This window comes from Nothobranchius furzeri, chromosome 7, assembly GCF_043380555.1.
Source record: "Nothobranchius furzeri strain GRZ-AD chromosome 7, NfurGRZ-RIMD1, whole genome shotgun sequence".
In the NCBI taxonomy this organism is placed as follows: Eukaryota; Metazoa; Chordata; class Actinopteri; order Cyprinodontiformes; family Nothobranchiidae; genus Nothobranchius; species Nothobranchius furzeri.
Window position 1 is genome coordinate 58,261,126 of NC_091747.1, and position 11,974 is coordinate 58,273,099.

Consider the following 11,974-nt stretch of genomic DNA (forward strand, 5'->3'; position numbering starts at 1 on the left):
AGCTACAGGCAGTGAGCTAACCCCATACATCTGTCTGTCTTCTCCTAAACCGTCAGGCTGCAGCCTGGCGCCTGTCCTCATGTCCGCCCTATGCTGAGGATCCAATCTAGCACCAATAAGCAGTTCCAGCAATCTGTGCTGACAGTCGACTGCTCACAACCAATCCTCCCCTGAGCTTCCATGTGTGCTTGCATTCAGTCAAAGAGCTTTCACAGGTCATAAAAGGTAAGAGAGGAGACAGGCGGGACTGCAGGCTTTGCATCCCGGCTAGACAAATAATTGTAACAGCATATTGTAAGCTACCAACGCCGCAGAAGGGATGTAGCTACCAGGACTGGGGCTGTGTTTATGGCTATGCCTGCACAGGAAGGCCCCACGGCACTATCGGTGACCCCCACTGTATTTTCTCACTAATTTCACCCCAGATTCGATATCACGATGAGCACAAGAAAACTCCCACAGGCTACAGCTCGTCCCCGGCACTAGGGATCGTTGTCCTCAGCGCGCCTGAGCACAGACAGGATGTGGCAGCTTGGAGGCATTCAGTTAAAGGAGATGCATTTTAATGCTGCAGGCACGCATTTAAGGCGGCCTCGCCGGGGTAGAAGTGTATGACGTTGCTAGAGCTGATAAACAGCAACGGGGAAAAAAAGTAAGGTGGATGAGAAAAAAAACACAGAAAATTAGTCCCATGTTGTTTTGTGGAATCTAATCATTTATGATAGTCCGTGTGCTCATTTTTATAATTAATTTGTTTTCCCAGACAGATTTTTTTCAACAAATTGGGTTTAAAAATATCATCTGCTCTTTTATATTAGCTGGATGGAATGAAAAGGAGCATTATGGATCCAACAGATAATGGATGGGCAACTTAGGCAATAAATGTCAAGTTAAAAGGGCAGCTGCTGCCATTAAGTTAATATTGACTTAGATTACAGTATCATACTTTCTTAAATTAGAGGATTTTTAGGATATGAGTTTTTATCTTTATTTATAAAATATAAATTAAGAATTTATGGAAACGGGAAGTTGTTAGTTAATTACTATTTTTTACCGGTTTCTTTGCACATTAAATTATTTTCAATTTTGATTGGGTAGAGGGAATCGTTGGCCTTTCTTCTTAAAACAAATAATAATAATAATAATATTAATAATAATAATAATCATCATCATCATCATAATAGGGGCTATGCAGTGGATAGAGCTGTTGCCTTGCAGCAAGAAGGTTCTGGGTTCGCTTCCCAGCCTGGGCTCCTTCTGCATGGAGTTAGCATGTTCTCCCTGTGCATGCGTGGGTTCTCTCCGGGATGCTTCGGTGTGTGTGTGTGTGTGTGTGTGTGTGTGTGTGTGTGTGTGTGTGTGTGTGTGTGTGTGTGTGTGTGTGTGTGTGTGTGTGTGTGTGTGTGTGTGTGTGTGAGAGAGAGAGAGAGAGAGACAGTGTGCGTGTGCGTGCGTGCGTGCATGTGTGTGTGTGTGTGTGTGTGTGTGTGTGTGTGTGTGTGTGTGTGTGTGTGTGTGTGTGTGTGCGTGATTGCTTGTCCTGTGTGTCTCTGTGTTGCCCTGTGATGGACTGGCTCTCTGTCCAGGGTGTACCCCGCCTGATTGCCCATTGACCGCTGGAGATAGGCACCAGCCCCCCCCCCCCCCGCGACCCTGTGTGGACAAAGCGGGTTCAGACGATGAATGGATGGATGGATGGATGGATGGATGGATGGATGGATTGATGGATGGATAATAATAATATTATTGTTGTTGTTGTTGTCGTTGTTATATTTCAGGCTCAGATTTACATTCTTTCTTCTTTTATAGACAAATGTTTAAATATATATTGACATTAAGAAATGTTTTTGTCACTTACAAAAATGTAAATGGTATTTTATTTTACCACATGTTCTAGTGAGACGCTACAGCTATATATTTGTTTTATTGGCTACATTATATGTCAGTCAACCTATTATGGGCGGGGCGTCCACATTTCAGCCAATCACATTAGTCAGTGATTGGCGTTCTTCTCCGTCAGTCACAAACATGGCGTTGCGAGAGTTAGCATCGCTAGAGAAATATTTGGGCCTTAGAAAACCAAATAAGTACAGCACACAGGGGGATAAAAAGGTAAAGCGGCTCGTTATTGTTTATCTGTGCTTTTTAATGAGTGTGCGCTTTTTTATTTGAAAGGAAGCCTGTCGGTAGTGGTCCGCTGCGGTCTAGAAATGCTAACAAGCTAAGCATGCGGATCGAGTGGTCTGCTTTACTGTTGTGTCTCTTGTTTGTTTTTATCGGTGCCTTTAAAACTGAGCTGGTCTAACGTTTTAATATAACTCTGATATACACCCTTAATAGATGATATCTTAATTCTACAAGCAATAATTAAAGAGATACACTCTGTATGCAGAGGGGTGGAGTCAGCCGGCTGAGGAGTGGGTGTGCATGTTCAGATGCTTTACTAAACATCAACAGGAAAACATGGGATGATTAAGTAATATCGGATTTCTGCCTTATTTTGCCTATAAACAACACCTCTTTATCAACACATTGACTGTAAAATTAAAGTTCTGATCTCTCACTGAGCTCCATTTGTCACCCCTCCTCCTGTAGACCCCTGTGCTGCAGAATAATGCTGCTCCTCCGCTGCTGGGGCTGGTGACCATCGCTTGTCACCTGGTGAAAGAGGCCAAGCGCCCTGAGCTGCTGGGTGACTCGGCGGAAAGCAGGGCAGTGGTGCAGCAGTGGCTGGAGTACAGGGTGACCAAAGTCGACAACTGCTCAAAGGAAGACATCAAGATAATCCTGAAGGTATCTGATGTTCAAGTAAATCTAAAAGAAGCTGTGTGTGTGTGTGTGTGTGTGTGTGTGTGTGTGTGTGTGTGTGTGTGTGTGTGTTTCCCGTGGTAAGGCACTTGCGACAGAAACACAGACTGATGTAAGGCCCTTCAGTGACATGGCCCCACGCGACAGAGACAACGGCTTTAATGCGCCTGCCGCCACTCAGCATGAAATGGATCGTCAGCCTCTCGTCTGCCGGACGCTCGGCGCCTCTTGGCACTGTCCTGTCAGCGTGAAGCGTTTGTTTACATGTGTGTGTGCACGCCTCACAGCGTGACATGCTTTTGTGGCATGGCTGAGGAGTCATGCTGCTTTGCAGCATGTTATCTGGACAGGCCTTTTAAATGTTTTAATGGTGCCACTTACAGAAGGAAGTCGCCCTGAGCGCCTCGGCTCTGGTGCCCGATGGCCCCCTGTCCCGTCTCGCCGCTTTAGCTGCGTCCTTAACTCGACTCTCTCGAGCTCTCTAGTCGTCTCCCATTAAATTATTCAGAAGAAGAAAGTGTGGACAACAGGAGCTCTTAAACTTTCACCCCTTAGGATGTCAACGAGATTTATAAAGCTGAAACTTATTTGAAAAATAAACAATAATAAATAAGAATAACCCTGATTTAAAAATAAATCTATCTATCTATCTATCTATCTATCTATCTATCTGTCTGTCTGTCTGTCTGTCTGTCATCTATCTATTATCTATCTATCTATCTATTATCATCTATCTGTTATCTATCTATTATCATCAATCTATTATCATCTATTATTATCCATCTATTATCATCTATCTATTATCATCTATCTGTTATCTATCTATTATCATCTATCTATTATCTATCTATTATCATCTATCTGTTATCATCTATCTGTTATCTATTATCATCTATCTATCTATCTATCTATTATCATCTATCTGTTATCTATCTATTATCATCTATCTGTTATCTTTCTATTATCATCTATCTATCTATCTATTATCATCTATCTATTATCATCTATTATCTATCTATTATCATCTATCTATCTATCTATCTATCTATTATCATCTATCTATTATCATCTATTATCATCTATTATCATCTATCTGTTATCTATCTATTATCTATCTATTATCTATCTATTATCATCTATTATCATCTATCTATCTATCTATCTATCTATCTATTATCATCTATCTATTATCATCTATTATCATCTATTATCATCTATCTGTTATCTATCTATTATCTATCTATTATCTATCTATTATCATCTATTATCATCTATCTATTATCATCTATTATCTATCTATTATCATCTATCTATCTTTCTATCTATCTATTATCTATCTATCTTTCTATCTATCTATTATCTATCTATCTATATCTATCTGTCTATCTATCTATCTATCTATCATCTATCTATCTATCATCTATCTATCTATCTATCTATCTATCTATCTATGTCATCTATCTATCATTATCTATCTATTTATCTATCTATCTATCATCTATCTATCTATCATCTATCTATCTATTATCTATCTATCTATCTATCTATCTATCTATCTATCATCTATCTATCTATCTATCATCTATATCTATCTATCTATGTATCTATCTATCTATCCTTGTCATCTATCTATCATTATCTATCTATCTATCTATCTATCTATCTATCTATCTATCATCTATCTATCTATCATCTATATCTATCTATCTATCTATCTATCTATCTATCTATCTATCTATCTATGTATCTATCTATCTATCTATGTCATCTATCTATCATCTATCCATCTATCTATCTATCTATCTATCATTATTTATCTATCTATCTATCCTTGTCATCTATCTATCATTATCTATCTATCTATCATCTATCTATCTATGTCATCTATCTATCATCTATCTATCTATCTATCTATCTATCTATCTATCTATCTATCTATCTATCTATCTATCTATCTATCTATCTATCTATCTATGTCATCTATCTATCATCTATCTATCTATCATCTATCTATCTATGTCATCTATCTATCATCTATCTATCTATCTATCTATCTATCTATCTATCTATCTATCTATCTATCTATCTATCTATCTATCTATCTATCTATCTATGTCATCTATCTATCATCTATCTATCATCTATCTATCTATCTATCTATCTATCTATCTATCTATCTATCTATCTATCTATCTATCTATGTCATCTATCTATCATCTATCTATCTATCATCTATCTATCTATGTCATCTATCTATCTATCTATCTATCTATCTATCTATCTATCTATCTATCTATCTATCTATCTATCTATCTATCTATCTATCTATCTATCTATCTATCTATCATCTATCTATCTATGTCATCTATCTATCTATCTATCTATCTATCATCTATCTATCATCTATCTATCTATCTATCATCTATCTATCATCTATCTATCTATCTATCTATCTATCTATCTATCATCTATCTATCTATGTCATCTATCTATCTATCTATCTATCTATCTATCTATCTATCTATCTATCATCTATCTATCTATCTATCTATCTATCTATCTATCTATCTATCTATGTCATCTATCTATCATCTATCTATCTATCTATGTCATCTATCTATCATCTATCTATCTATCTATCTATCTATCTATCTATCTATCTATCTATCTATCTATCTATCTATCTATCTATCTATCTATCTATGTCATCTATCTATCATCTATCTATCTATGTCATCTATCTATCATCTATCTATCTATCTATCTATCTATCTATCTATCTATGTCATCTATCTATCTATCTATCTATCATCTATCTATCTATCTATCTATCTATCTATCTATGTCATCTATCTATCATCTATCTATCTATCATCTATCTATCTATGTCATCTATCTATCATCTATCTATCTATCTATCTATCTATCTATGTCATCTATCTATCATCTATCTATCTATCTATCTATCTATCTATCTATCTATCTATGTCATCTATCTATCATCTATCTATCTATCTATCTATCTATCTATCTATCTATCTATCTATGTCATCTATCTATCATCTATCTATCTATCTATCATCTATCTATCTATCTATCTATCTATCTATCTATCTATCTATCTATCTATCTATCTATCTATCATCTATCTATCATCTATCTATCATCTATCTATCTATCTATCTATCTATGTCATCTATCTATCATCTATCTATCTATCTATCATCTATCTATCTATCTATCATCTATCTATCTATCTATCTATCTATCTATCTATCTATCATCTATCTATCATCTATCTATCATCTATCTATCATCTATCTATCTATCTATCTATCTATCTATCATCTATCTATCTATCTATCTATCATCTATCTATCTATCTATCTATCTATCTATCTATCTATCTATCTATCTATCATCTATCTATCTATCTATCTATCTATCTATCTATCTATCTATCTATCTATCTATCTATCTATCTATCTATCTATCTATCTATCTATCTATCTATCTATCTATCATTGCAGAAAGAACAGATGGACAAAATACAGTTGCATTCCTTATAGTAATGACCTTTTTATCCTCGCCTTCACCTCGTATTTTGCTGCTTTGACACATTTTTTGCTGATATTTTAGCTTTTTCATCAACTGTAGGAAAAATATTCTGCTAGTGTTTATTTATTTTTTTGTTTGTTTTTATTCCTGGAGATCATCTCAAGCCCTAAAACTTAATGTTTCTTAACCCACAGTCAATATGTTATTGAGTACTTGTGCTTTTCAGTCTTTTTTCCTGCATGACTGTAAAAAAAAACTTTTTGCATGTCATAATCTCTGAGAGGGTTTGGACCAGAACACCTCTTGTGCAAAAAGTGTGAATTCTTGTTAATGGAGGCGGTTTTATCTGAAGGTTTTAGCTAGGTGAATAATCAGTTTAGGTAGACGAGAGCCCAAGTTTGAGCTCCATGTGCTAGGTGGTGATGATGAGGGGGTAGGGGGCAGGAGAGCTGCCTCTCTGTTGCACGACTGGGCTTTAGCTCTATGGCTGTAGGCTAAGAAAGGCAAGAATCTGATTGTTGAAGGGAAGGAAGTCTGCAGTCTTCATGCCTTGTTTGGCATCACCCACTCCTGCTGCACCATAGCTCCATTTGCCCTGCAGATGCTTCTGTGAGTGTGTGTGGAGAGCTTTCCCCTTCGTGCGATGTACAAGTGCTAAAGATGGTCCCCTTCCCTTGGGACCAGCACTTCCATGCACGACTTTACAGACACAGACTGGCTGAGAAGCAAACCAACGGCTGCCTGGGTTTCAGATGGCTTCATTAGATTTGTGAGCAGGAGTTGTGAAGTAAACAAATCGCTCGTTTTGTTCGGCTTCTGTGCTAAGTCTCCAGTCATGAAGAGAGACAACCCCCCCTCCCTGGTTACATATTAATCCCATCCACCCCACAGACATGAGGTGGTTATTTATGACAGACTAGCATGAAAGAACATTTTTAGAGCTGTTTTGGAAGTAAACTTGTCAAATAATGACGCCTGTACCCTTAAGACAGGGGTGCCCAATCCTGGTCCTGGAGGGCCAGTATCCAGCAGGTTTTGTGGCTTTTCTGCTCCAACACACTTGATTAAATGGTTGAATCACCTGTGCAGCATCTCATCAGGCTCTGCAGAAGCCTATTGATCGCCTGCTGATTGAAATCAGGTGGGTTGAAGCAGAATTAAAACTAAAACACGCTGGATACCGGCCCTCGAGGACCAGGATTGGGCACCCCTGCCTTAAGAGGAGCTTCATTCGTGAAGATAAGCGTGTTTACACATAAACCTTTACCATGATGATGCACAGATGAACGTGCTTGGGTCTCATTTTCATAAACTTCTATTGGTAATTTACACTTTTCAGGACCTGAACCTCTACCTGCACGACCGAGTCTTCCTAGCGGGGAACCGTTTCACCGTAGCTGATGTTCTGATGTACTACGGATTACATCCACTCATAGTGAGTTCCTTTCATTCTTACTGCACCTTTTCCCATCTTTTTATGCCCCATTTCTGTGGATCAATTTGTGAATCCAGTGTGGTTTTTGAGCTCTTTTACAAACTTTAGCAGAAGACTTTTACACCAACTATGAGCCTAGCAGGCCGTCCTGTATGTATAAGTATATGGTCTGGCCACGACCCATAGACAGAACTCTAACTCTAAGTCTAACCAGTACAGACCCAAATACCAATATCTTGCAAATACTGACAGCAAGAATTATACAGTGGCATTTATAACAAATAAATGCAAATAAACTGATGTTCACAAAATGTTGCATAACATTTATTGAGTCGTGTCAAGGTGCTGTAGGAGAGTGCACTAGCACCGTGTCCTCAGAGAGATTAGTTATTATTTATCAGCGTGAGGAACTTATTTCTACCTTATTTATAAACTATTTATTTACAAGTCCATCAGTTAATGTAATAATTGTCTCAACCACAGTTGCACCCCCCCACCCCGGTCTCACAGCAATCAGAGGCAAGCTGCACGTGTGTTTAGCACGCTGCACGCGCACATTTAGCTGTTTTTAGCGGCTCAGGAGCCCGCAGGTGCGGTGTGTGTGTCACTCACTCTGGTTAATCCAACAGGGAGCCGGCTCTGAGAGCCGTTTCTTTAGCGACTGACTCATCACTACATCATTCCTTTTCCTAATGTCCTGAAGAACGGTCCGGAGCGCAGGCGGAGTGTTTAGCTGACCTGCAGGAAATGTCGACGACGGTTATCCAGAAAGTAGCTAAGGGTTACCAGAGATGTTTCTGAGATGTTCGCTAGGTACTTCTAGGATTAAAAAAGTCAAGAAGGGGATCTGAAAAGCTGTTAGAAATAGCGTCTAAGTTGCTAAGTTGGCAACACTGTGGGAGGAGCGCTTCATTTGCAACTCAGGGCAGCGCAAGTGGGAGGAGCAAATAATCGGCTTGTTTTGTTTTTATAATCGTTCAAAACTCAGATCGTAATCGTGATTAAAATTCATTAGTTGAGCAGCCCTAGAATCTGCTATTGTCTGACTAACCTTCTCCACACGCAATTGGACAGCGCTACGACTAATAAGCAACATCCGTAGCATCGTAGCGACGGCAGTAAGCCCATGGGACAGTCCACCATACACCGTCATAGAAGTAAATGAAGAGGAAGCAAATGCATTCTTTTTTTTTTTTTATGAAGGACTTAAGTACCTCTATTGGCTTACGTCACAAAGTCTGAGTTGACCGAAGTTGATGCCAAAGCCGTTTCGAGCGAGCGCCATTCCTGGGCAGCCACCATCATCATTGTTTTGCTCTGCCGCAGCTCTGCCGGGGCTAAGCCCGCCTAACATCCCCCTTCGATTAACGAAGGGTATGACTGACCCAGGCTAAACTTAGCCAAGCCAGCCGTATACCTGCTGAGGCTACATGGGTGTGCTACTAGATCAGGGGTAGGAAACCCTGGTCCTTGAGAGCCTGCATGTTTTCCAGCCATGCATCAACCTGCAGCTTCTAATTGGCTGAACACACCTGATCCAGGTTAACAGGAACTACAAAGATGGTTGGAAAACAAGCAGGACTGCAGCTCTCCAGGACCAGGCTTGCCTACCCCTGGACTAGATTAGCCTACAGAGCAGAATCTTTTACTACCGCGATGTTTTGTCTAGATTTGTAGGCTAGCTGGATTTCACACTCGGGACTAAAGTCTGGTTTATGCTTCTCCGTCAGCTCCGCAAGGGACAGACACGCACGGATTGACGGAAGCGTTTTACTCTCGTACTTCTCCGTCTCCTGGGGAGTGTTGCAAAGCAATTGCCCGGCAGGACAACAGAGGGCGTAGCGCTGTTCTGTGGTATCCTGTCATGTATCGGTCCAAGATCGTGTGTTTATATTGTGTTTTTTGTGTATATAAGAGACTTTTAACACGGACATATTTGTCTCTCATTCTCCCACCGCTTCATGCGCTCCCCACCTCTAAACCCACGTTTCCTGTCATTTCCGTCCACAAATAAAACGCTTGCTGCGCATCTTTTCACTCCTCCAGACACGGGAGGATGAAACGTTCATATTTTTAGAGTTTTTTCGCGAGGTGTTCTTCAAGCTTCTCCGTGTCTGCCGCTAGTTATCCTCGGCTCTCTTTGCAATGGCGGCGCTGTAAACAGCAGCGGCGTCCTGACCAATCACAAGCTTGCGTAATCCGTCTCGTTCGACGGATGTTTAAAAATGTGGGCTCGACTCCGTACGTACTTGCGGGCCTGCCGGAGCCCTACGCAAGGACGTTGCGTGTCTCCGCACTGACGCAGACGGAGAAGCATAAACCAGGCTTAAGTCGGATAAACGTATCGTGTCTGTCACGTGTGCTTCGAGGTGAATGTTTCTTTAATGTCCCATCACTACTGTCCATCCTTCTATCCAGCATACTTTTTAAAATCCTTTTTCATTTCCCATCAGCTCCCATTTAGTCAAACCGCAACTCGAATCATCAATTTGTCATAGAATATGACACACGATTAGACCAGTCACATGGCCAAAGGACACGAGAACAAACTGGCAATGAGCACACGCATTATACGCATGTTCTCAGTCCTCTTCAGACAGATAAAGTGATGTGGCACAAAGTGACGGCTTGAGCCTCCGACCAGTAAGTTTGTTCCGCCTTGCGGGATTAAAGAAAGAGGAGTTCAGAAACGGGAAGTGGAATGGGACGGAGGGAGAGAGGATCACATGTTGGGAGATGTCAGCGGTTGTGGCGGGGAAGGAAGCTCGGCCCTGGCCACCAGGCAGAGGAGCGTCACTTTGATTTGCTGTCAGTGTGTGTTTTAACCTCGGGGACAGCGGGTCAGCTAGCCCAACCCCTGACCTCGGTCTGCACGGATGTTCAATTCATGAAAATCAACTTCACACAAACTAAACCAGCCGAAGCCGAGAGGCTGAAAAGCAGTAATGAGTGTTATTAGACCTGGACAGATTCCTGTTAACGGACTCCTTTATTGTGCATCTTTATTTAGTCAGAAAAACAGAAAACATTCCTAAATAAGGCCGATTTTTTTTTAAACAAGTGCAGCCGTTTTGCTTGATTAAGTCCACTTTTTAATAGTCGTTTTGTATGATGTAGTTTTTATATAATGCAGAGCACTGGTTTAAAAATAACTAGCTTAATAAATAAAATGTATTTATTTCAATAGAAATGAAAACAGAGTATTATCCCCTCAGCGTTTTTCCTTCAACATTCAGGTGCATCTGTTTATGTCCTTCGTCCCCAGGTGGACCTGACCGTCCAGGAGAAGGAGCAGTTTACCAACGTCTCTCGCTGGTTCGACCACATCCAGCACCACCCTGGTGTCCGACACCACCTCCCTCCGGTAGCTGTGCTCAGGAACAGAATTTACACCAGCAGACACCACTGACACCCTCCAAAATACTCAACCAGACGCGGTACGACTCTTCTGCCCTTCAGACCGGACCTGGGCTTCAACCCTCATCGCATCTTCATCACAAGTGTAGATTATTTCCATATGAGTCTTTTATTCTGTAACTCATGATTCAGGTGTGCTAACGCTAAAGGGTGTCTGGTATCTCGATACCGTCTGGTGCAACACTCTGTGTGTTTATGTTGTTTTATATTTGTTGGATGTTTTCAAAGGGAAATCGTTGTGAGTGGTGCAGCTCAGTAGAAGGGTGTTTCTGTTTGTAAGAGATTATTTAATCTGAGCCTTGAACGTGCTGCGACAGGTAGCAGTGCACAATGTTCCAGGGAACAGCTCCCTACATGTCTCTAGTGCTGGTGCTGCTGGTATCAGCAGTCTGTTTTAGTCCCGTGAAGGCCACCAAGGCCATGTTGCTCTGATTCTGCAATTTTATCCCATTAAACCTCAGGCTGCGTTCAGTTCTCTGATTATTGTTGTGCTTGAATATTTTCTTGTGAATCTGGTATTTTTACTGGTTGTTTTAGCTTCCTTGCGCGTTTACATCCCCGTTCCACTTCCTCGCCACCAGTTGTGTGGGCAGCGGCGAGCGGCCGAACGTCAGCCTCAGAGTCAGAGATCAGAGTGAGGCTCCAATCAGTCCCACTACCACCACTGTTGATGCTGCAGGCCACGGAGAGGGCAGCGGGCTCACCAGCTGCCACACAGATCCAGCCAGCCAAGGCCAGAACCCGGGCCCCTGGGCG

At 40.8% G+C, this 11,974-nt stretch overlaps 1 protein-coding gene across 1 annotated transcript; it reads left to right on the plus strand.

Moving 5' to 3' along the window:
• The first annotated feature begins 1,779 nt into the window (after positions 1-1,779).
• Positions 1,780-11,442, plus strand: eef1e1 (eukaryotic translation elongation factor 1 epsilon 1). The gene is made up of 4 exons (XM_015955432.3): positions 1,780-2,112; positions 2,596-2,793; positions 7,706-7,801; positions 11,067-11,442. The coding sequence occupies exons 1-4, from the start codon at positions 1,957-1,959 to the stop codon at positions 11,208-11,210; spliced, it is 594 nt and encodes a 197-aa protein (XP_015810918.2). The 5' UTR covers positions 1,780-1,956; the 3' UTR covers positions 11,211-11,442.
• The last annotated feature ends 532 nt before the right edge of the window (positions 11,443-11,974 follow it).